We start from the raw sequence: 25,940 nt of genomic DNA, 5'->3' as shown, positions 1-25,940 counted from the left end.
CCAAATTCGAACTCAGGAAGATGAATGTGCCCAACTCCAGACCTAAGTCTATCCACTGCATCATCTAACTGCCCCGAGTTTGGGGCTGACAAGTTCACTGGGAGGAAAAATGCTTTAAAAATAAATGAATAAAGGAAAATCTCTTCTTAATGAAAATCCATCTCTTTAAAATGGGAGGCAGAATCCTCACATAAACAGCCAATCATAGACTTTAGAGCTGAGAGGTCCTTTGGAATAACCCTTTCATTTTACAGATGGGGAAACTGAGGCCCAGAGAAACTGAGGCACTTAAATAATAAGTAGCAGCCCAGCAGGATGATTTCAACTCTGGTTCTTTGGCTCTGGACCCTTGAAGCTTCCCATGTGCCCTTAGAAAAAAGATGGAAAGACTAAGGGTCTGCAAAGCAGTGTTTGGAAAGATGAAGTTTGTTTTTCTTTTTTTTGGGGGGGGGAGGGGAGTATGTGTGTGTGTGTGTGTGTGTTTAATAGGCAATCAAATAACTGAAGAAGTAAAGGCTGGAGTGTGTGACTCACAAGCACGAGTTCTCAGGATTGAACTGAAGACACCAGATCAGGCAAGCAAGCTTAGCCCCATCACATGATGCGCCCCCAGGCCCTCTTTAATTGAGGAGAGGAGGAGCTGGACCTCAGCTGGGACCAGGAGGATATCTGCCACTCTCCCCCAAGTGGCTCCAGAACAGGAAGTCCCAGTTGCGAGCCAGCCCGGCCGGGAGTTCGGTCCTCTGCCCCCATGGCAGGCTTCTGCTACCTTCTGGGACTCCTTCTCTTGGCGGCCAGCATCCCCTTCCATGCTGCTAAACGTGAGTCACTCGCTCCCTCTTTTATCGGCTCCCCAGCGGGGCTGGGCAGGGGCTGGGGGGTCATGGAGCCCGAGCGGGGTCTGCAGGGGGCTGCCCCGGCCAGGATTCGGGACTTTGCTTGTCGCAACTTCCCCCTGTCACTCTGCTCAAGAGAAAACGGAAGCCCAGAGAGGCTTGTGGGATAATCTCTTCCATCTGTGCTGAAGGGAAAGCAACTTTTTAAGGGCTGTCATTCATCTCCCCATTCAAGTGTAAGCTCCCTGAGGGCAGGAAGCACTGGCTCTCTGCATTCCCCTCGTGGTCCTGGGCTAGCCCCCGGCGCTTAGGAGGGATTTAAGCCGTGTTAGCTCTACCCGGATGGCCCTTCCTCACCGAGGATGCCCTGGGAGCTGCGCTTCCACTGGCGGCTCCTGTTCCTCTTGGCCCGATGTCCCACGAAGCCGGGGCTGCTGCCCGGACTCTGACCTCTGGCTTCCATCCGCTAAGGCCCTTAGGCGAAGAGCAAGGTCTAGGTCAGAGGCTGAGGACCCGTGCCCTGGAATAACCCCCGCCACTTGGAGAGGGTGTTCCCAACTCCTTCTTGCTCGATTTCCCCACCGAGATTTGCAGGAGCTTGTTAACGGCTCGGGTGGAGCTCGGAGCTGCTACAGACTTGGCTCCAGTCCTCGTTTCCAAGTCTTAAGGAGATCAGGGAATGGAAGAAAGGGAGGTCGGCCCCAAATCTGCCCCTGAACCAGAGCCTGGAATAAGGCCGGAGAGCCAATGCAAGTGACTCAGTTTCCCCTACTAGCTGATTTGTCCGACCCACGTGGCTTGGTGGGGAAGCCGGGATACGTGGCATGTGAGCAGCTCAGCTCATCACAAAAAGCCTCAGTTTCCCCCTCTGTAAGGGGAGAGGCTGAATGAGACATCCTCTGAATTCCCTGCTAGGTCTTATGTGTTCCTGCTGCTTTCTGACAGGGTTACAAAGGGAGATAAAGCCCCTGTTCTCCAACAATTTATATTCCTAAGGGGGAAGGAGGTGACAATGTATGCAAAAATTATCTGTACGGAGTAGCCAGGAAGTAAATTTAGAAGAGAAGGCTCCACTCTATAATCTGTGATCCCTTGGAGCTTCCAGCTCTCCATTGAACCAACGTCTTATGTCCCAGGTGGTATCTGGACTCTGGAAAGGAGACCCTAACCACAGACCACACAGCTGCCTCGAGCTTTAGCCCCAGGAAGTGCCTGGATCTTAACCTGCTCTAACTCCCTGAAGGGAGCTTAGGACCACGTGCCAAAGTGCTAACTTCTCCCATCCTTTCTATTGTGGTGACACAGCCTATAAATATAAACCCCTCTCCTCTCCATGATTCTTATCCCAGAATCCTTCATTTAATCGATGGATGGACGTAGCTTGGAAGACTGGCTTTAAATCTCAGAGCTCCGTCACTTACCACCTGTGTCACCTTGGGCAGACCATTTAGTGTTTGGGGGAGCCTTGTTTGGGGGAGCCTCAGTTTCCCCATCTGTCAAAGTAGCTCCTGACAGACAGTCCTACCACAGAGAGGTGCAGAGCAGGTTCTGGGAAGTAATGGAAAGAAGGAGGGAGGAGGCGAAGATCTGACTAGTCCCTCTGAGTTCAGATGATCTCCTGAGCCATAAAAGCCCCTTTCTCTTGTGTGGGGCAGCTTCTCTAGCTGGGATGGGTGGGGTGGGGAAGGGAGGCAGATGTCTGAGCCTGTCTGGTCCTGGCAGGGAGTAGTGAATGTTTCTTCCAGCTGGGCTCCAGAGCTCCAGGTGGGTCCCAACCCTAACCCCAGCCCCGGGGTGTTTGCTGGGGCCTGGTGGGAGCAAAGCTCTCTTAAGTGCCCCAGCCTAGAGAAAGGCTTCAGCGGGCGCAGACCTTCCCTGGGTGTGGGCAGGCAGGTGATGCCCTTTCCCAGACTTTCTGCCGGGACTAGATCTGGGGACACAGCGGCCTGGGGATAGGATTAGATGGCTTGGGATTTGAAATGGATGAAATCTGCTATTTGTTTTTTTTGAAGGTTGGGCAGAAATGCTGCCTACGGGAGAATGACTCTCCTTTTGAGACCCTTCACCAGCCTTTATACCTCTGTGTCTCTCCTCCTTGGCTGGATTTGTCATCAGAAAGTTTGGGTTCAAACTCTGATGATAATAATAATAATAACAGCAATTATTATTATTGGCTGCCAGAAGATCAGGGTATACATTTTCAAAAGGGTTGGCTTTGCTCAATTTTAATTTTTGTTCTTTAGGCTCAAGATGAGGGGAAACTTAAGAGGAAAGGAGTATATGGCATAAGAATGATTAAAAATATTTTTTAAAGTTGTCCCCCAACCCACCAAAGGGCAGCTAGGTAGCTCTGTGGATTGTAAACTGGGCCTGGAATCAGGAAGTTTAAACCCAGCTCTGGACATTTACTAGCTGTGGGAACTGGGCAAGGCACTGACCCTTTGTCTGCCTCAGTTTCCTCAACTATAAAATGGAGGTAATAATAGCACCTACATCCCAGAGTTGTTGGAAGATCAAATTGCAAATGATTTACAAAATCATTGTAAAGCACCCAGCATGCTGCCTGGCACATAGTAGGCACTAATAACTACTAGCTACTATTATAATCTGCAAAGATGAAATTTGAACTTTGGTCCTTTGACCATATTCTACAGCTTCTCGTTATTAATTTTCTTTTTTTTATTAAAGCTTTTTTATTTTTAAAACATATGCATGGATAATTTTTCAGCATTGACCCTTGCAAAACCCTGTGTTCCAGATTTTCCCCTCCTTCCCCCATCCCCTCCCCTAGATGGCAAGTAATCCAATATATGTTATACATGTTAAAATATATGTTAAATGCAATATATATAAACATATTTACACAATTATCTTGATGCACAAGAAAAATCAGATCAAAAAGGAAAAAAAATGAAAAAGAATCGTTACTAATTTCCAAGCAAAAATAGTACCAGTCCTCAATTGTTATTTCTGTTAATTTCTCAGATCTGAGAGTGGATCTTGTGAAGAATAATCTCCAAAGGTTTATACTTAGGAAACATGGCTCCTGGCCCCAAAATGTGGGGTTTCCTTTTTTACAAATGTCAGAAGTGAAGGGTTGCCCCAGCGATGGCAGGATCAGCAGAATGGAGGCTCCTCAAGGGCCAGGACTGTTGGGGTGCATGATAGGCAGTCAAGAGAAATCTGTGGAATCGAATGGAATGTTATAAATGGATTTAAACACGGTCCTCTAATTTTTTTTTCATTAAAAAAAAGATTTGCATGATGACTGTATTTGGTATAGAACAGATACCAAGACTGGGATCATCTATTTTGATTTTCCTCAAACACAGCTCTGACCGTGACACTCTCAATTAAGACTACAATAGCTCCCTATTAATCTAGGATAAAACAGAAAAATTTTTTGGTCATTAGACTCTTCATAACCTGACTCTACTTACAATTCCAGGTTTATTGTACTTTACTTAGCTTTCAAGCCCCCTATGATTCAGCTGAACTGGCTGTTGCTCACACAGGACTCCAGCCTCTTTATCTTGGCAGGAACTTGACTTGTCCTTGGAATGTCTGTCTGTCCTTCCTTCTGCCTCTTAGAAACCTTTTCTTTTTCCTCCAAGACTGTCCTAAGGTTACTTCAACGTGAAGCCAGTCCTGATCTCCTCAGCCCTTAGAGTCCTTCTCCTGGGAATTACATATCATAATGCGGTTATCAGGGGACCTCCTTGAGCTAATGGACCAGATGCTCCCTTGGGGCTTGAATCTGCAGGAGGAATATGAGCTGTGGACCCTTGCAAAAGGACATATTCCCCCAGCAGCCTCTGGCTGGATGTCCCCTCTCATATTAGTGTGACAGCTGTTCCACGAAGGTCTGCCAGTAGAAAGTGTACCAGCCCAGCCCATAATGTTATATCTCTATTGGCTTTTTATCTACTATGATGTCCTGAATTGTGCTATGCCGGGCCTGGGATCAGGAAAACCTGAGTTCAGATCCAGCTTCAGACACTTATTTGCTGGGCAACCCCAACAATTCACTTAATTTCTTCCTGCCTTAGTTTCCTCATCTGCAAAATGGGATAATAACAGCACTTATTGTGGTAAGATCAAACGAGATAATATGTGTAAAATACATTTTAAAATCTAAAAACATAGAAATGATAGCTAGCTATAGAATGTGACCTTTTGGAAGACAAGAAATAGTTCATTTTTATTTATAACCCCAGCCCAGGGTCTAGCACAGTGTCTAGTACCTAAGAGTCATTTCATCAATCCTTGCTGATTGATTAATTGACAAGAAATAGTAAACTATTATACCTCCATTTGCCTGATCAACCAAGTGAATTTTCCCTATTCTTTGCAGAATAGGCAAAAATTGCTTCCTCTACTCACTTACAAATTTCCTTTCTGGAGACCAGAGTGGAATGGAAACCAATGGATACTTATGTTCTTCCCCATCGTAATTTAGGATTTCGAGACGTGGCAAACCATGGAGGGGCTGCGGCCTCTGCCTTTAGGCACCAGGACCGACTTCAAGGCTGGTCTCCCGACCAGAACATATGGAATGAAAAACTCTATCCTGTCTGGAGAGAGGGAGACTCCCGGTGGAAAAGCTGCTGGAAAGGTACTGAGAAGGCCACAGGTTCCAGGAAAATACAAAGGAGTTGGTGTGTTCTGGCCCTGCTGCTTCTACAGTCACCCAAATGGCTTTTGCATGTGGTAGAGCTGTAATCAGGGACCAACAGTACCTGGATTTTGCAGGACTTTGCTTTTGGCTCAGAAAAATAATAATTATTATTACAATGTAATATAATATAATACAATAAATTATATTATATTGTTATTGTTATTTTGCATATGACAGAGCTGTAATTACATACCAGTATTACCTGGATTTTGCAGGACACGCTTTCTGTTCCATAATAATAACAACAATAGAAATGATAATTATGATATAATAAAATATCATTTTGCATATGAAAGAGATGTAACACCTGCAAATATTACCTGGATTTTGCATTCTGCTCTGCAAAAACAATAGTTAACATAATATTATATCACCTATATTCTACCATATTATATCATATTGGATAATGTTATTGTTGTTATTTTCAATCCGACAGAGCTGTAATTATATACCAGTATTACCTGCATTTTGCAGGACTTTGTTTTCTGTTCAGCAAAAATAACAACAATAATAATTATAATATAATATTATTTTGCACACGATAGAGCTGTAATTAGATGCTAATGTTACCTGGATTTGGAGGATTTTGCTTTCTGCTTAAGTAGCAATAATGATAATCAATATTATTTTGCAAATGACAGAATTGTAATTACATACCAGCATCACCTGGATTTTGCAAGACTTTGCTTTCTGTTTAACAAAAATAATAATTATTATTATGTAATGCCGTAAATATAACATAATATTATATTATATAATATTATTGTTGTTATTTTGCATGTGACATAGCTCTAATTACATACCAATATTGCCTAGATTTTGTAGGACTTTGCTTTTTGCTCAGTAATAGTATTAGTATAATACTAATACTAATAATAACATTGTTATTAATAACAAAATATTGCTTTGCCTCTGACAGAGGTGTTGTTATATACAGTATTGCCTGAATTTTACAGGACTTTGCTTTCTGCTTAATACTAATGTTAATACTAATATTAATAACACAGATTGATAATAATTCTAATAGCACTTGATAATACTAATAATATTAATAACAATAATACCATGCAGATGACAGAGCTTTAATCACACACGAGTGTCACCTGAATTTTGTAGGATTTTGCTTTCTGCTCAGCAAAAATAATAGTATTATTTTATAATTTAATATATCATATAGCACCATAGAATATTATGATGCTATTTTGCATGACAGCTGTAATTACATACCAGTATTACGTGGATATTGCAGGACTTTGCTTTCTCTTCCAACAAAAATAACAACTAGGATTCTTATTTTATAGCATTTTTAAAAACCGCCCCAGATATTTTAGCTTGCATTAGTTGAAAAGAAAGATCGTCGAGTACTCCAGCTACTCAGTTCTTTCTTTTGAGATCCTCCCCCCCTTCCCAGTGGGGGACGGCAGCGGCTATGGCCGTGTACAAACTGGTCGTTCTGGGACCAGATGGAGAAGAGATTGTGCACAAAAGCTGAACAGTGGGGGGGAGAAGGCTTCAGACAGTGCCCACCCCTTCGCTCCCCAAGCGTTCCCCAATACCGTCTAGTGCGTGTGGATGGCAGAGGGTCTGGACCTTCACAACTGCTGAATTATCTGGTTCTGAGTTAACTCTGCAGCCGTGTGTATAGCTTGTAATAACCATTAGCAGAAGCGCAGGTGCTGAATTGGGGACAAGGCTGAGTAAGAGCCAAGGGCTAGCCAGGAAGTCCAGAAGTCCAGGCTTCCAGTCTCACCTATGCCCTGTGAGGGCTGAATCATATCCCACCACCCCACAGTGCCCCGGACCCCCTGGAAGCACATACTCAGTGAGATGCTCACCTGCACTGGGAGAGGGAGTTTTCCCCTCACCAGTGAAATCACGGGTCCTTTCCCTGGCCTTAAGCTGTACGTTATGTGGTCCCTCCCAGGGGAAAGGAATGGGGGATGCTGGGTCAGGGCCCCAGGACTTTCCTCTTTTTGTTGGCTTTTCTCAGGAGGACAGGTGCGGGCCATCCTGACCAGCGACTCCCCAGCACTGGTGGGGTCCAACATCACCTTTGTCGTGAGCCTGGTGTTCCCCAGATGTCAAAAGGAAGTGGAGAGTGGAGACATCGTCTATGATCAGAGCTGCAAGAACGGTGAGGAGGCAGCCCCAGCCTGGGCCCTCAGGGCCCCCCAGCTTGGAAGTCACAAGCTCTGGGTTCGAAATTGGGCTCAGCTACTTGGCTTGTGGAAGGGCTTAGATTCCGAGCCTCAGAGTCCAGCTTGTCCAGCTCTCATTTTACAGCTGGGAGAAGAGGGACCTGTGGAGGTTAAAGCACTGCAGGATTCCTAAATGCCAAAGGCAGGAACCAGGCCAGGTCCTTTGTCTCCCAATCTTTCTACTGGGGCCCTTGTCCCTATTCTTTCCCCTTTCTCTCTGTTCATCAATTTGTCCATCTGTAAAATGACCAGGTCGGGATAATGGCTATTTGTGCCCCTCTTTAACTTTCATCTTTCACCTCTAAACTCTTTCCATCCTAAAATCCCATGCAATACCATCCTCATGGCCATCATAAGTTAACCAAACTATAAAACTAGGGGAGCCCTGGGAAAAAAATCACAAAACAACTATTTCATCCATGGAGATTTGGAGAGATCTGTAGTTCTGGCTCCAAGGCACAGCTGCCCCCAACTGAGTGACAGGAGCATGGCTGCTCGGCCCATCTAGTTTCCTCTTAAAAAAAGAAGAAAAGAAAAGAAAAAGAAAAAGAGGGAGAGTTTTTCTAAGAGGGATCTGGGTGAGCAGAACTGTCTCACAAAGGCTGTATTGTCAGGTACAGGCTTTTTCCTAGGCTCAAGTGGGACTCTTCAGGCTGGTTCTCAACGGAGTTTTTGTGCTGGGAATCTGAGCTCTTGGAGCTATTCAGAGAGCAGACAATTTGACAGATGGGTCCAATGATTTTCATTTCAATAACTTTAGCACCTACTATGTGCCTAGCCCAGTTAAGGCTTGTGATATTTATTTTATTTTATCTTTTTTTAAAGCAACTAAAATACAACCTCCAATTTTTTGTATTTCATAGCAAATAGAATATGTCCAGTTTTTGTTGTTAATAATAATAATGCTGCTGCTGATAATAATAATAGCAATAGTTAAAATAATCAGCAATAGGGATAATAATATAAGTTATAATAATCAGAGGAAAAGTAATAGTAATAGTAAAATAATCAGAGTAGCTGCAATAATAGCATTTTGTGATAATCAGAGCAGCAGTAATAATAATAGTAATAGTAAAATCATCAGAATAGCTGTAGTCATCACTGTAATTGTAAAATAATTAGAGTAGCTATAAGAATAATAGTAATAATCAAAGAATCAGAACAGCAGTAATAATAATAGTAAAATGATCCACAGTAAAATGTAATAAGTATAATAGTAACAATAATCAGAGTAGAAGTAATAATAATAGCAATAGTAAAATAATCAGAGTAGCTATAATAATAATAGTAACAGTAAAATAATCAGAGTAGCTATAATAATAATAGTAATAGTAAAATAATCAGAATAGTTGTAGTCATCACTGTAATTGTAAAATAATTAGAGTAGCTATAAGAATAATAGTAATAATCAAATAATCAGAACAGCAGTAATAATAATAGTAAAATGATCAGAGTAGCTGTAATAATAAGTATAATAGTTACAATAATCAGAGTAGTAGTAATAATAATAGTAATAGCAAAATAATCAGAATAGCAGTAATAATAATAGTAAATAGTTACAATAATCAAAATAGCAGTAATAATAACACATTGTGATAATCAGAGTAGCTGTAATAATAATAGTAAAATATCAGAGTAGCTGTAGTAATAATAATAATTGTAAAATAATTAGAATAACTATAATAATAATAGTAATAGTAAAATAATCAGAGCAACAGTAATAGTAAAATAATCAGAGCAGCAGTAATAATAACAATAGTTACAATAATCAGAGCAGCAGTAATAATAATAGTAATAGTAAAATTATCAGAATAGCTGTAATAATAATAGTAACAGTTACAATAATCAGTAGTAATAGTAATAATAACAGTAAGTTACAATAATCAAAGTAGCAGTAATAATAATAGCAATAGTTAGAATCAGAGCAAGAATGTTAATAGTTACAATAATCAGAGTAGTACTAATAATAATGATAATAGTAAGTTAAAATAACCAGAGCAACAGTAATAAGAATAGTAGTAGTTATTATAAGAGTAGCAGTAATAATAATGTTACAATAATTAGAGTAATGATAATAATAAAATAATGATTATTTGATGAAATATATATCTAATTAATCAGCCTCTTTAATCACAGAAAATTTATGCAATAGAACAAAAATTTCTGATCTGGACCTTTCATTTTTATCCTCGTGGGAGAGCCTGGGATGGAAAATTTCTGCCCTGCTGTAGGTCAGCAACTGTCTAACTTGTAGTCTTAGAGGGCTGCCTGGGGGACCAAGAGGTTAAGTGGCTTGCTGGGGTCACCCAGCCAGTCTAGTATGTGTCAGAGACATGTCTCTATTGAGGACGCCTTTCAGACTCAAGACTACTGCTTTTTTTTTTTTTTTTTTTTTTTTTTTTGCATGTTAACATCAATACAGAAAAAAGAATCTTCTTAGTTGATGCTGTTAAGATGACATATTCCCTGAATTAGGGAGTATAATTAATCAACTTCTTTAGTTAATCAAAGAAAGCTTGCAAAAGGGAATTAGCAGGACCAGTTTGGGAATTTCACTGTTTCTAATAGCTCCCTCAAACTTTCTCTATGTTCCCTTCCCTTCCCCAAATAAAAACCCAGACTGCTTTGGATTGAATGTTTGCTATTCCCTAGGATTTCTTCTTCTTCTTCTTCTTTTTAAATAAATAAACACGCATAATGGCACCACATAGTTTATTGCTTCTAAGTAACATATTTGAAGGAGAGATTATATTAACTGAAAATGACTGGCCATTCATTGGTGTCAAGAATGCAGAGGAGAAAAGCCTTGAATATAGAATTTAAGATTTAAGAGAACCTTTGAAAAATAGAAAAATATCCTTTTTGCTACTCTTTGATAAGAACAACAATAAAGAATAATGCGTGACCATGTCCCAATTAGGCTCTGGGTACCGTGAGATGGTTCTATTCTTCAAGATGAGAGTCTTTGCTTACAATCTCTACAATTAGATGCGCGACTTAATTAGCGCACATTTAGGGGCCCTCATTATTCATTTAGTTTTATAAATAGACTTAAGTCTTCTGGCTAATGAGGCCCGGCCACTGTATCGGGCTCTGAGCTGGAAGTCAGAGGAGAGCTTGGCCATTTGTTATTTTTAGTGGGATAATGATCTTGGAAGGTGGGCAAGGAAGAATGGAGAGGCCATATTGTGACCCTGCCCCTGCTCCACAGTCTGGATTTCAAGTCTCGCTCAACCAACTAGTTCTAAAACCAGGCTCCTGTCAGTAATTTCATACATGCAAAAGAGTCCTTGTGATTTTTTTTTTTAACAAAACTTCTCATGAAAAAACCATCAGTTGGATTTGAATGGGCTGGTGATTTGAGAACCAATCAGTAGATAAGTGCCACATTAGATAATTAGCCTGAGCCCAGCCGGAATTACAGGTTTTCAACTGCCCTTCTATATTTATAATAGAATGGGGGTGGGGGGACCCTACTGTCAGCTCCCATCTTCCTCCATTCTCCCCCCTCCCATATGAATTCTGACCCATTCTTTTCTATGTAGACACTGCCTCATCCTCAGATTCTTATGTGTACAACTGGACTATGGAGGAAAGAGACTGGGGAAAGTGCCCAAACAGAAGTACTCACCATGTGTTTCCAGATGGGAAGCCCTTTCCTTGCCATCCTGGATGGAAGAAGAAGAATTTTGTTTACATATTTCATACACTAGGTTGGTATTTTATCAGATCTTTTCCTTTCTATTCACTCAGCTGGCTCTAGAGGAAGTCAGGGAGACCTCGTTCAGACTATCGGATAGTTCCCAACAAGTCATTTCACTTCCCTGGGCCTTAATTTCCCCATCTGTTAAGTCAGACCAGTAAAGTCCTGTCTGACTCTCAGTCTGGGATCATAGAATTGTCCCGTCCTTTCTAGGAAATGTGCATGGCAACTCTCATTAGTGTCTCCTGAACAAGATTATCGGGAGACATAACAACGGAAATGATCCTCAGCTCGGAAACCTAGAGACAGAAGGCTTTGTTAGAGAATAGCAAGTTCATCCCTCTCGTTTCACAAAAGAGAATGGAAAGTGCTTTGCAAACTTTAAAATATTCTACTAATCTTTACTATTATTGTTATCGTGCTCAGACATTTTGACATCCTGATTCTCTGCTTATAAGAATTTAAGAATTGTTTGCATCAAGAGGCTCCCGATAGCAGCCCTGTTAATTTCCTTGAGCTTTGGAAGGAAGGATGTAACAAGGGGTTGGGACCCCAGTTTTGCTGGGAATGAGCTGTGTGGCCATGATCTGTGTGACTTTGACCCTCTAGTTGCTTTATGGATAAGACAATGGGGTTGGGCCAGACGATCTCAACAATTCCTTGCAAGATTAACCTTCCCCAACTGACTGTCCCTGTTCAGTCTCCCACCCTGTGCAAGATTGCTCTGTGGCATTTGAGGTCATTCTCCTGTTTCTCGAGATTTCACTTAGAGTCGGTCCTCTTTCCTCTGGCTACCATCGACAACAGTTATTCAGTAACTGGGTTACGGGTTAAATAGATTTTTCTTTTGTCCAACCCTGAGAATATATTCATTATCTGTAGCATGGATTCTGTCCTTGTGAGATTTATTCATTTAGTTCAATTTGAATCAATAGGCACTTATTTTCTCCAGGTGGAAATCTCCTCCCATGAAGATCCTGGGATTTTATTTGATTCCCCCCATCCCACAGGATTATCCTGACTCATTCACTCATAAAGACAGCTAGAATGGAAAGAGCCTGGGATTTGGAAGATTTCAACTTCGGGTTCAATCACTTAATGTCTCTATCCTTAACCTCCCTGCATTCTTGGGAGGTGCCAATTAAAATGTACACAGATCTCTTTGTAATTAGAAAGCCCTTTTGAAAATGAGTGATTACTATGACTAGTCTCATAAAAGCCATGGATAAGTTGGAGGCTGTCTGCATTATCCCATAATCCACTTCTCATTTTATCCAAACCCAGGGAGACCCACCAAGAAATCCATGGTTCATTTTGCTGTTCAGTCTTGTTTGACTCTTCATGACCCCATTTAGGGTTTCTCTGGCAGATACTGGAGTGATTGGCCATTTCCTTCTCCAGCTCCTTTTACAGATGAAGAAACTGAGGCCAACAGGATTAAGTGACTTGCCCAGGATCACCCAGCTAGCCAGTATCTCAGGCCAGATTTGGATTTGGGAAGATAAGCCTTCCTGAGCCAGCACTCCTAGTTGTCTTTAATGAAAAAACAAAAAAGTATAGGACAGCCTGTGATAGTCAAGGTGACATTCCTACTACCCTTACTTCCAAATAAATATTATTGCTGCCTTTGGTTTTAACACAAAGGACTTTCTGGATAGGAGTCCCCTCTCTGTTTCTTGGAACAGTTAAGCAAAAACACTTACTACTGTCACCAGGTCTAACAATGTGTTACAACCTGTGTCCTAAAAGTCCCCCACCTTTCTGCAAAGAGGAGGATGGTATAATAATATTTAGCTATAGTGCTTTAAGGTTTGCAAAGTGCTTTGTAAATGCTATCTCATTTGATCCTCATGACAACCCTGGGAGGTAGATAACTGTTGTTATCCCACTTGACAGATGAGAAAACTAAGATATCCCCCCCCCAAAAAAAAAAAAAAAGATTAAGTGATTTGCCAAGGGTTATACAACTAATAAGTGTCTGAGTTCAAATTTGAATCCAGGACTTCTTTGACTTTTAAATCCAGTCCTCTACTATGTCACTTCACTGTTTCTTTGGGGCAAGTAGAGGACTTACTGAATAGAACACTGAATTTGGAGCCAGGAAGACTTGAATTCAAAGTTGATCCTAGACACTTAGAAGCTTTGTGATCTTGGGTAAATCACTTGAGTGCTCTCTGCCTCGGTTTCCTCATCTGTAAAATGGAGATTATAATAGTACCTACTTCTCAGAGTTGTTGTGAGGATCAAATAAATGAAATAATTGCAAAGTGCTTAGCACAATGCCCGGCCCATATGAAGTACTATGTAAGCGTTAGCTATTATTATTATTAGTCTCTTCTGTGAGATGATTATTAGTTTTTCAACTTTTCAGAGTTGACATCTTTTTATTAATCCTTTTTTTTTTAACAGCATTGTTCATTTCCCCCTGCTTATCTCATTCTGCGTCAGTCGGTACAAATCTTTCCCCATCTCCCTGAAGCTCTGATATTTCTATTTCTTCACGCACTAGAGTGTCCCTTTATATTCCTATAACACAGTTCATCCGACATTTTCCAATCAATTTATCTTTGTAGCCTCGGGATCCCCGACACATATTAACCACTTAGTAGCGGCTCATGGAATTGAATTGATTGGCAGCTACTTTGTTTAAGTTTTTGTCACCGTAAAAAGTGCGGCCGTGGATATTTTGCTACACGTATGTTAGATCTTTATATCTGTCTTTGACCCCTTTGAGATACGTGCTTTACAATCAGATTGCCGCATCGGAAGGGATGAACAATTTAGCCATTTTTCTTGCACAATCCTAAACTGCTATCTAGAGCTATCAGACAAATTTGCAGCTCCATTATGAGTGTCTGTCTTCCCCAGCCTCTCTAACACCGACTGCTCCCGTCCTCTGGTGTCTTTGTTAATTCATAGGATGGAAGGTGAAGCCTCTGAAGTATTTTAATTTGTATTTTCTTATCTGTGACATGGAACATGGTTTCATACGGCCATTTATAGTTTGCAATTTTTCTTTTGAAAACTTAGTACCTTTTGATTACTTATCTGTTGGAAAATGACTGTTGGATTTTTTTTTTAAATCAATTCTCTGTGTATGTTAGATGTTAGACTTTTATCAGTAATGTTTGATGGGGGAAAAATTTCTACACCATCCTTTGTCTTCTTATTCAATCTTCAATCATTTAGTTCCAAAAAAGCTTCTTAAATTTTGTGCTTATTTCTATGCCTTATTTGATTAAGAATCCTTCCTCTAACCATAGCTGTGAAAAGTAGTTTCTTTCATTTTCTTCATTTGTAAAAAAGTGATATTACCTTTTATGTTCAAGTTGCTTATTTATTTGCAGTTTATTGTGTCATATGGCTTAAATCTAATTCATGTTAAACTGTTATCCAGCTTTCCCAGCAGTGCTTGTAAGATAGGGAGTCTTTCCTCCAGTAATTTATGTTTCTGGATTTATAAAACGCTAGGTTATTATTTTCATTTCCTCGCTTCTACCAAAACCTCCTACTAACTCGGGGGAGCAGAAAATGACACCGTGTCCCGGATCTTTTGAGTTTCTTATTTAGGTCTTCATTTTAAAATACATTTTCCTTTTGAGCCAGTGAGATGATCCTTTTTCAGATCTGAAGTCTGATAAAACTGTGTCACTGTCTGATTGAATAGCAGTCTGGAAAAGAATTGTTTTTGCTGAATTGTATATGTATGTATTTAAGTGGTATCCTGTCGAAAGTGGAAAGCCGAGTGTAGCGTTCTTGTTTGAAGAATCTATCAACAGCAAAGAACAGAACCAGAACCAATGAGTGAAGTGGTAAAGAAAGAAGCAAATACAGGTTTAACAATTAGAATTATCCCAAAGTCAAATAGACTACCACAGTAAGTAGTCAAGTCCCCATCCTTGAGGTCTGTCTACAAGCAAAGATTGAATAACCATTTGTTGAGTATGCTATTGTAAGGATTCTTTCAGGGCTTATGGGTTGGACTCCGTCTTGAGATCCCTTCCAATTCCTAAAGCATAACTACCATTTGCCCTTTCTCATAGGTCAGTATTTCCCAAAATTGGGACGATCCTCAGCTGCAGTTTCTATAAACACAGCCAACATGCCTCTTGGTCCCCAACTCATGGAAGTAAATGTGTACAGAAGAGGACACAAAACATATGTCCCAGTCGCATCAACCAGGGACATATATACAATAACAGGTAAGTGACTTACTCACAGATGGAGGATCTGGCACTCCTGGCAACAGTCACATCCTCATTTCTAAGAAGTTTGGAACTTACCCATAAGAAAGTAAATAGTCTGAGAAATGTGGGGTTTTAGGTAGACTATGGCACTCTGGTGATTTAGAGACATCTTCATTTTAACTCTAAATCCAGAGTGTTTTCCCCAGTTTTTAAGAACGTCATGTGCAACTTCATTATTTCATTTGACAACAACGTATCCTAAGTACTGTGTACCAGCCGTCAGACTGAGGAGAGAGATGGAGTATTAACTTGCGCCTCGTAGAACTTACAACTATGTAGGGGACAAATGTCACATACAAGGAACTGTTCAATAGAAAATGGCAAGTATAGAATGAAACAGAAAAGAATAAGTTAAGAGAACTAAATTCTAGTTTGATGCCAGAGGAAAGATCATTTTTGACTTGGGGAATCAAGGAAGGCTTCCAGGAGGAGCTGGTATATGATCTGCACCTTAAAGCCTAGAAAGGATTTCAACAGGAGCCTGTATGTGGCAGAGATGGAAGGAAGTCATGTAAGACATGGTCAGTGATTTGAGTCAAGATAGAGAAGAAGGAAAGTTGTTCAGTCATTTTTCAGTTGTGTCCAATCAATATCTTAGCAAAAATATTGGAGTGGTTTGCCATTTCCTTCTCATTTTACAGATGAGGAAACTGAGGCAAGCAGAATTAAATGACTGCCCAAAATCACACAGATAATAAGTAAGTGAAGCCAGATTTGAACTTAGGAAGATGAGTCTTCTGAACTTCAGGGCCAAAGCTCTACCCCCTGTACCACCTAGCTGCCCAAAGATGGAAAACATGGAAGCATTTTAGTTTTCTAGGAAAACTCTAGTAAATAGGAAATCCAATATAATTTTTATATTTTACACATTGATTTTTTTAATCGCCTTGGAATCTAAAGATTTTTACTTGAAGCCAAATCACTATGTTTTTATTCATGTACTTTTGTGTTTTGTGTGTGGGGGGGGGGTATTTTCTTGCAGATGAAATTCCTGTATTTGTGAATATGTCCCAGAAAAACGACCGCAATTCATCTGATGATATCTTCATCAAGGACCTTCCTATTCTGTTTGATGTTCACCTTCACGATCCCAGCCACTTCCTGAACACCTCTGCAATCCACTACAAGTGGAAGTTTGGAGACAACAGCGGCTTGTTTGTTTCAAGCAGTGCTGTTTTCAATCATACTTACACACTCAATGGAAGCTTCATTCTAAATCTGACCGTCCAAGCGGCTGTCCCCGGACCGTGTCCTGGGCCTTCACCCAGTCCCCCAACACCTACCTCTCCTCACTTTATAGGTAAGCACAAGGCAAGGAAGCATTTTCTAATGTACCATTGTGGATGTCTTTCCCCACCAGTGGAAGAAGTTTCAATTCCGGTGATATTTTAGATTGCTGATTTAAAGCAGTGGCTAGAGATAATGCAATTAGCTTGTAACAGTACTTATTTTAAAAAAAATTAATCACCACTGCAGGGTTAGGAAGAAGGAAAGGGATCGTGCATGCTGTTTGTTACTTAGGGAAAGGGGGAAAGGTTCCAAGAGGCTTTGTAGACTGAGCTGTAGAGCTCCTGATAATCACAGAATTTTGACGTTAAAAAGGGATGCACCCAACCCAAAAAGTACTGGAAAATGTTTATATAGCCTCCACTTGGAGACTCCATTTGGGGGTCTTCCTTCCTGTTTTCCTCCCTGCAAGGGTTCCTTGGTTAGGGATATCTGTCTTTGGGATGATTCTAATGATTTACAAAGCTCTCTGACCCACTGGCTTCATTCACCATAAACTTAGATCTGGAAGGAACCTTAGAGGTCATCATCCCACCCCTTCATTTTACAGCTGAAAGAACTGAGGTTAAGGAGCTTACCCAGGTTCACTCAGCTCTTAAGTATCTGATGCAGAATTTGAACTCAGAGCTTCCTGACTCTAAAACTAGTGTTCTACCCAATAGGGCACCACCCAGCTACTCTTCTAGCCCTTCCTAGATCAATCAATCAATCAACCTCAATGTACTTTTTTCTGTTTTCTTTTTTTCTTTATTATAGTATTTTATTTTCCCAAATACATGCAAAGAGTGTTTTCAACACTGACCTTTGTAAAACCTTCTGTTCCCAGTTTTTCTCCCTCTCTCCCCCTTCCACACTCCCCAAGACACCAAACAATCCCAATCTAATATAGGTTAAACATGTGCAGTTCTTCTGAACCTATTTCCATATTTTTCATGCTGTTCAAGAAAAGTCAGATCAAAAGTGGAAAAAAAACACCAGAAAGAAAAAAAAAACTAATCAAACAAGAAACAAAAAGTGAAAATACTATGTTTTGATTCACATCCAGCTGCCATAGTTCTCTCTCTGGGGGCAAATGGCACTTTCCATCTCAAGTCTATTAGAATTGTCTTGAATCATTTACTAAGTGCTTACAATGTGCCAAGCATTGTGCTGAGTGGTAGTTCTGCTTCTCTCCTCATTCTTCTAAGCCAAGAAAACTTTGCTCCTAGTAACCTCTCAGGCCCTACAAAAGTCAAACCAAGATATAAACAGCCCCTCTCCTTACAGAAGCTAATGTTTAATATTAGTAATACCTATGGACCTTTTCCCAAGTGGCTAAGCCACAAAACACAAGAGAGACTCCTAAGCCCCAGGATGCTGCTGCCTGAGTTCTGGGAAGGGAAAGAGTACACTTGACTGAGGGCAAGTAATACTTCCAGGAGGTGACATCTGTAACTTAGGTAAAATTTCAGCTGGTGGAGCAAGCCATCTGTTTGCCTGGTGGTGTGAGGTGAAGAGGAAGGAGGTCGTGGAAGGCCTGGAAAAGGGAGTTAAGGCAGGTGGGCTCAGTCTAGCAGGAACAGTCATAAAAGGGTTTTGAAGAAAGGGAGGCTATGATTAGATCTGCATAAAAGAAAGATTAATCCAACAGAGAAGTAGAGTGTGGATGAAAGGCAGGAAGAGTTTGGGAGGTGGGTAGAACTTTGAGGAGATGAATAGCCAGGCAGGTAGCAAGGAGGGCTTGGATTAAGGGGGTCTACTGTGCTTTAGTAGAGATTTGAAAGCATTTCTAAATATAGAAAGTATTTCTAAATAAATAATTAAATATAAATATATGATTATATAAGTATAATCATAGTCCTATGATTTTATCAGGAGAACTCCCCTTACCATCAAATTCTCAGGTTAGAAAGTTCCCTGGAACATTGACACCTCCAAGAACTTGTTAGTAACTGTCGGAAACAGTATTTGAACCCAGGCTTCCTGACTGGAAAGCCTTTATCCCATGCTGCCTCTGCATTTTCTTTTTTGTTTTGTTTTGTTTTATTTTAATATTTTATTTTCCTCTGTTACATGTAAAATAATTTTTTATTTTTTAATTTTTTTTGGTAAAACAATTTTTTTACATTTGTTTTAAAATTTTTGCGTTCCAGATTCTCCCCCTTCCAACTCTCCACCTTTGCCACTGAGAAAACATATGTGGAGTTGTGCAAAACTTTGGCCTTTGCATTTTTAAATATATAAATATTAAAATGACATTTTAAAAAAATCTGTAATTCAGATTTTGCCTAGGAAAGGCCCTTCTGTTTCCCATTCTTCTAGCTTAGCCTCTTGCTAAAACTCCATATCCTCTCTGGATTGAGAATTCCATTGGAATGATTCTGGTCCGCAACATTTAAATAATCACAAAATTCAGGATTATAATGGCCATTCTCTGAGTCTGATTTTGGGCAAAATCAGTCCATCACTGAAGAGTGAAATTAATTAAGGTATATGGTTCAGTAAACACAAGACTTAGGTGCATAATCATAGCACTAGAGCTGGAAGAGATCTTAAAGATCATCTGGTCAAAACCTCTTATTTTAGAGTTGGGAAATGGTCTCAGAAGTAAAGTGACTTATACAAAGTTCCAAACCTAGTTCTCTTTCCACTATGTACACTAGTTGTTAAAATGGGCGGTGCAAAAAACTTTGATCTCTCTCTCTCTCTCTCTCTCTCTCTCTCTCTCTCTCTCTCTCTCTCTCTTTCTCTCTCTCTCTTTTTCTTTCTCTTTCTCTCTCTTTCTCTCATTCTCCTTTTTCTCTCATTATCTCTGTCTCTCTGTCTCTGTCTTTTGCCTTTCTCTATCTCTGTCTTCTCTCTCTCTTTCTCTCTCTTCCCATCTCTTTCTCTATTTTCCTTCCTCTCTCTCCTTCCCTTCCCATTCTCTTTCTCTCTCTCTTCTCTTCCCATTTATTTCTCTCTCTTCCTTCCTCTCTCTCTCTTCTTCCCTTCCCATTCTCTCTCTCTCTCTCTCATTGTCCTTCTCTCTCTTTCTTTCTTTCTCTCTGTGTCTCTCTTTTTCTCTCTCTCTCTCATTCTCCTTTCTCTCTCATTATCCCTGTCTCTCTATCTCTGTCTTCTCTCTCTCTTCCCATCTCTTTCTCTCTTTTCCTTCCTCTCTCTCTCTTCTTCCCTTACCATTCTCTCTCTCTCTCTTTCTCTCATTCTCCTTTTTCTCTCATTATCCCTGTCTCTCTGTCTTTATCTTTTGCCTTTCTCTATCTCTGTCTTCTCTCTCTCTTTCTCTCTCTTCCCATCTCTTTCTCTATTTTCCTTCCTCTCTCTCTTCTTCCCTTCCAATTCTCTTTCTCTTTCTCTTCTCTTCCCATTTATTTCTCTCTCATCCTTCCTCTCTCTCTTCTTCCCTTCCCATTCTCTCTCTCTCTCTCTCGTTCTCCTTCTCTCTCTCTTTCTTTCTCTCTGTGTCTCTTTTTCTCTCTCTCTCATTCTCCTTTCTCTCTCATTATCCCTGTCTTCTCTCTCTCTCTTTTTCTCTCTCCCCATCTCTTTCTCTTTTTTCCTTCCTCTCTCTCTCTTCTTCCCTTACCATTCTCTCTCTCTCTCTTTCTCTCATTCTCCTTTTTCTCTCATTATCCCTGTCTCTCTGTCTCTGTCTTTTGTCTTTCTCTATCTCTCTATCTCTGGCTTCTCTCTCTCTTTCTCTCTTTTCATTGTTCTCTCTCTCTCCTTCTCCTTCTCTCTCTCTTTCTTTCTCTCTGTCTCTCTCTTCTCTCTGTCTCTTTTTCTCTGTCTCTCTTCTTTATCAGTATAAGAAAGTTGAGTCTGGAAAACAAAACTCAAGAGTAACCCCATTAAAGAAACAACTGCTGAGACTGATGTGATTCAGAAGCGTTGGATGATGGCATCCTATGGGAACTGTCACACTCACCTTTCTGACTGACATGAGCGTGTCTAGAAAAATGGCCTTTATGAGATTTGGTTTGATTGGTGCCTTATTTTCTAATGGAAAGAAAATTACTTTTATCATATTATGTTGAACGTGTGCATGCTGCTTTTCTGCTCTCACGACATCCTCTGTTTAAAGGGCATGTTTCAATCAAGGATATAAATTTGGGGAGAGTCTTCAAGAGCTTTGTGGGAGGGCAAGGAAAAGAGAAGAAGAAAGTAGCTTTTGATCTTTGAAAGTCTCAGCTACTTGTTCTAAGCACCTTAATCCTGGCCTTATACCTAGGATAATACCTGTGAGGGGAACTGCCTGCTAAAATTTATAAGTTTTTACTAGAATTAAAATGATGGAATCATTCCTAAAGGTGGGATTTCATAGCTTTTGTTACATGATTTTTAAAGAAATGTTACTTTAAGCTACCAAATAGATGGTGCTTATTTACTCCAGTTAAATAGTTCTATTTTAAATGACAAATATTTAATGTGTGATTATTCAATGGATAGTCATTGGATAGCTCTGATGTACAAGACGCTAGGATCCAGCCAGATCTTCCTTAGCTCCCTAACCATTTCCCAAATTTTCTCAGCATCATCCCTTCCTTTTTTTCTTTGTAAATGTTTTTTTTTCATGCAATTATCTCTTTTTTTAATAAATGTCACTCACTTCCCAACAGTTCTTCTTCCCCCTGCCCCACCAATCGAACCCTATACTTTCCCACAAATGAGGACAACTGAGAAAAACAAAGCAACACATTGGCCATATCTGGTAATACCTGCTTTGGACTCCTTTAGTCTACCATCTCTCTGCTAAAAGGCAGGAAGAATGCTTCATCATCCATCCTTAGAAGCCATCACTGGATTTGGGCTCCTTCGGTCAATCAGTCAACAAGTATTTAAGTGTTTACTATGTACCATGCATTATTCTGTCTTCCATCTTTCTTTCTTTGAAATGGCTCTCTCCATCAACTTCTTCCCAGGTACCTATAAATGTGCTATGGTCTCCCCAGTACTAATAACATCTTCTATCCCATTGAATAACCATCCCAATGGTCTTCTCCCCTGCTAAACTTTTTAAAATTGCTTATTCCTCCCTCCTGAATTTTTTCCCTACTGTGACCCACACTCTCTCTTCATCTTGCAATTTCCAATTCTCTATTGAATGTTCCAATACTCTACAGAAGTCTCCCTCTCCAAGATAAGCAATGACTTTTTGCCTTTTTAATGTAAATAATAGCTTTTTATTATCAAAATATATGCAAAGATAGTTTTCAAGATTCATTCTTGCAAAATCTTGTGTCCCAAAATTCCCAGCCCCCTCCTCTATACAGCAAGCAATCCAATATATGTTAAACATGCACAATTCTTTTATACATATTTCCAAGTTTATTGTGCTACACAAGTAAAATCAGATCAAAAAAGAAAAAATGAGAAAGAAAACAAAAAGCAAGCAAACATTTTGGTCCTTGGTCCTCCCTTCTTACTAAATTTGCTCTTGGTAATCTCATTCCCTGCCCCACTATCAGCCACTATGGTTATAGAAATGGTTCTCAAATCTCCCTCTAACTTTGACCTCTCTTCTGAGATGCTGACCTCAAAGGGTCAGCAAGAATTTTCAACCAGGATTTCCCCAAGGGACCTCAAATTCAACATGTCCAAACCCGAACTTAGTTCCTTCTTTACCTGCTCCTTTACTTATCTAATCTCATACCTTTGAAACCTTAGGGATATCTTGGATTTTTTTTCACAGGATTACAAATCTAGTGTTCAAAGGGACTCAGAGATCATGTGGGAATCTCTCATTTCGTAGTAGAGGAAACAGATATCCAGAGAAATGAAGTTTTCTGGACTTAGTGCTTTAAACTCCTTATGAAGTTGAGGGATGAAAGTATGATTCGAGGCTAAGATCATTGACCCTGGATCAAAAAGACCAGCACTCGGTCCTGTCTCTGATGCTTGCTACTTGTATAACTTTGGGCAAATCACTTCATTTCTACTAGAGTTTGGAAAAACAGGGCACTGCCATCTGAAGCTCAGGTCTGGCTCTGGTTACAAGAGATGGGATAATTTATCCTTAAGCATAGGAGGAAAGAAGAGAGAAGAGCAAAGTTTGTAGCTCAAGGGAACCTCTTCCTTTTATCCTTCTTTTTATCCACTCTTCATCCCTAAATGGTATTAGAATGAGATTCCAAGTAGCATATAATGGCCTTAGATATCATGGGTCAACAACACCTAATGTGGAAAGATATTGGTTGAGTCAAGACAACACAGGCTATGTCTGTAGTCCACTTTGACTAGAGCATGGGATGATTGAAAGGGAATACTGGAAGGGAAGACATGAAAAATGAATTGGAGCCAAATCCCAAAGGGCTCAAATGCCAGAAAATGGCATTTGGATTTGATTCAGGAGGCAATGAGGAGCCATTGACTGTTTTTGAGCAAGGCAATGACCATGGACAGAGCTGTGCTTTAGGAAGATTGATCTGGTCATAGTATGTATAGATTTATGTACCCTTTATATAGTTGAAATCTAAATTTTGTTTTGTTTTGTTTGTTTTTTGGGTTTTTTTGTTGTTGTTGCTACAATACCTTCAATTCATCAAAAAAAAAGTTGGCTTTAGTTCTTTCTCTGAAGCTTTTATTCTCCCTTTCTAATATCTCAAAAGGAACCTTATAATTTCACTATGAAAACTTAGTAAACATCCATGGCTTCTATAAATGAATTCAACACCATAATTATATTAGGACCTTATTTATGAAAAGAATAGTCCCTTTAACCCCCAACCCATATTTATTTAAATATAGATCTGATAATTTGTCAGCATAGGGAAACTCCCTCCAGTTATCCAAGTGAACAGCTCATGTTTAACTTAGTCTTTGAGAGTTGGTGCCCTGCAAGTCTTAAAATGAAATTTTAAATAGGATTGCCATTATGGTGTTGTTGTTGTTGTTGTTGTTGTTGTTGTTGTTGTTGTTACTAAGCTGAGCTACCCAGGGGTAAGTGACTTGTCCCTGATCCCACAGTCATTATGTACTTGTCAGGGGCAGGACTTGATCCCAAGCTGGCCCTCCCACAGTGGTGGCAACCTTGCAGACTCGGTGGCTATAATGATTTTCCAAAGAGTCAAACCCAATCTCCCTACACATTGCTAGTATGTCTACCCCAATAACTCTTGCTAATCAGCTTAAAGTCCTTTAGGGCAGATGAATTTCCAGAAATCGCATCTCAGTGTTTTGATTGAAGTTTCTGGGGAAGGTTTTTTTATTTTGTTTTGCTTTCTTTTAATGGCACTTATGGTAACTTTTGTGTCTTTAGTCTTTATGAAGTAGGTCTGTACATATTTTTCTCAGCCCAATGAAATGGCTAAATCCAGGTCGACTGGACCTGAAGTCAGAAGGACCTCAATTCAAATCCAGTCTCCAATACGTATCAGCTATGTGTCCTAGGTCAAGACATTCAACTACTGTCAGCCTCAGTCTCCTCATCCGTAAAATGGGGATAGTAATAGCACCTATCTTCCAAGGTTATTGTAAGGATCAAGAGATAATCATTGTAAAGGGATTTGCAGCCCTTTTGTTGTTGCTGCTCCATTGCTTCAGTCCTGTGCAACTCTTTATGACCTCATTTCATGTCTTCTCTAGAAAATACTAGAGGTCATTTTACAGATGAGAAAACTGAGGCAAATAGGGTCACACAGCTAGTAATTGTCTAAGGTTGGATTTGAACTCATGAAGATGAAATCTTGCTGATTCCAAACCCGGTGCCCTGTGCACTATGGTGGCCCTTGCTGCCCTTGCAAACCTATAAGTGCTGTATTAATACTTGCTATGGTATGCCTTTTCAATTCAATTTAAATCAATTCAATAAGTGGTTATTAAGGACCCACCAGACATCAGGCACTGTGCAAGGCACTGGGGAGACAAAGACAAAAATGAAAAACAGGGGGCAGCTACGTGGTGCCATGAAGTCAAGAGGACCTGAATTCAAATTTGACTTCAGACACTTAACACTTCCTGGCTGTGTGACCCTGGGCAAATCACTTAACCCCAATTGCCTCAGCAAAAAAAAGAAAGAAAGAAAAAAGAAAAAAGAAGAAGAGAAAGAAAGAAAGAAAGAAAGAAAGAAAGAAAGAAAGAAAGAAAGAAAGAAAGAAAAAACATTTCCTGTCCTCTAGGAGGTTACATCCTATCAGGAAACAATTTGGATACAGAGAAGTAAATACAAAGTAATTTCTGACCAGGGAGAAGGAGAGGGGAGGTACTGGGTGAGTGGGGACAGGGAGGGGAAGAGAGATCAGGAGACCCTCTTCCTCCAGGCAGCCTTAAGAGGAGCTGGGGATGCTCCTAGGCAGAGGTGATGATGGACCACCATTGGAAATGGAAAGAAAAAATCAGGTTGAACATCTCTGCAATCTTTCCCACTTTGTTAAGCGGTCTTGACTTAATGAGGGCTTCTTCCATGACAAATAAGACCCTACATCTTTTTAACGCCAACCAAAATTGAATTTCCCAGAATTGATCCTGAATTCATGAAGAGGGCAGGGGGGGGGGGGGGGGGGGGGGGAGGAGGAGTGCTTTTTGTAATTACCCTGAGAGTTTCTGAATCTAAGCTCTCGCGTTCCCATTATCCACCTCGTCCTCAGGAGCCCAGACAGGTATTGGAATTGGTGTTTCCTGATACTTGTGTTTTCCCTTGATTACATCTATAAAGCCCAGAGCTCAAAAGAAACTTTTCTTCTTGGCCCAGTACCTCAATTAGCAAGAAGGTGCTACCGTGTGGATTTGTGACCTGGCTCAGGAGGCTGACTTGCAGTGTGGATTCCACCATTGCCACCAAGCCTTCATCTTATTTCTTCAAGCTGGCTCACTTGTTTTTATCCTTGTACCCCTAGTGCCCAGCACCATGCCAGACACATAGCAGGAGCTTAATAAGTGCCTGTTGCTCCAAAGATTGAACCAAAGTTGGGGTTGTCCTCCTTTCCCATAGAAAACCCACTGTAGGATCTCTGGGTAACTCCCCCACAGCTGATTGTCTGCTCTTCCCTTTCAACTCAATTCAAGCTCTAA

At 40.4% G+C, this 25,940-nt stretch overlaps 1 protein-coding gene across 3 annotated transcripts in view; it reads left to right on the top strand.

Moving 5' to 3' along the window:
- Positions 1-542: 542 nt before the first annotated feature.
- GPNMB (glycoprotein nmb) overlaps positions 543-25,940 on the top strand; it is a 40,708-nt gene continuing 15,310 nt past the window's right edge. For all 3 annotated transcript variants that reach the window (XM_012551424.3, XM_023505248.2, XM_003772114.4), the window contains exons 1-6: positions 543-821; positions 5,296-5,451; positions 7,505-7,648; positions 11,258-11,425; positions 15,459-15,617; positions 16,645-16,962. In XM_012551424.3, coding sequence (XP_012406878.1) covers positions 752-821; positions 5,296-5,451; positions 7,505-7,648; positions 11,258-11,425; positions 15,459-15,617; positions 16,645-16,962 — 1,015 coding nt within the window. In that variant the 5' untranslated portion in view covers positions 543-751. The remainder of the gene's footprint in view (positions 822-5,295; positions 5,452-7,504; positions 7,649-11,257; positions 11,426-15,458; positions 15,618-16,644; positions 16,963-25,940) is intronic.

The sequence above is a fragment of the Sarcophilus harrisii genome, chromosome 5, assembly GCF_902635505.1.
Source record: "Sarcophilus harrisii chromosome 5, mSarHar1.11, whole genome shotgun sequence".
In the NCBI taxonomy this organism is placed as follows: domain Eukaryota; kingdom Metazoa; phylum Chordata; class Mammalia; order Dasyuromorphia; family Dasyuridae; genus Sarcophilus; species Sarcophilus harrisii.
The sequence above is the reverse complement of the archived record's forward strand: the minus strand, read 5'-3'. Positions and strand labels throughout refer to the sequence as shown.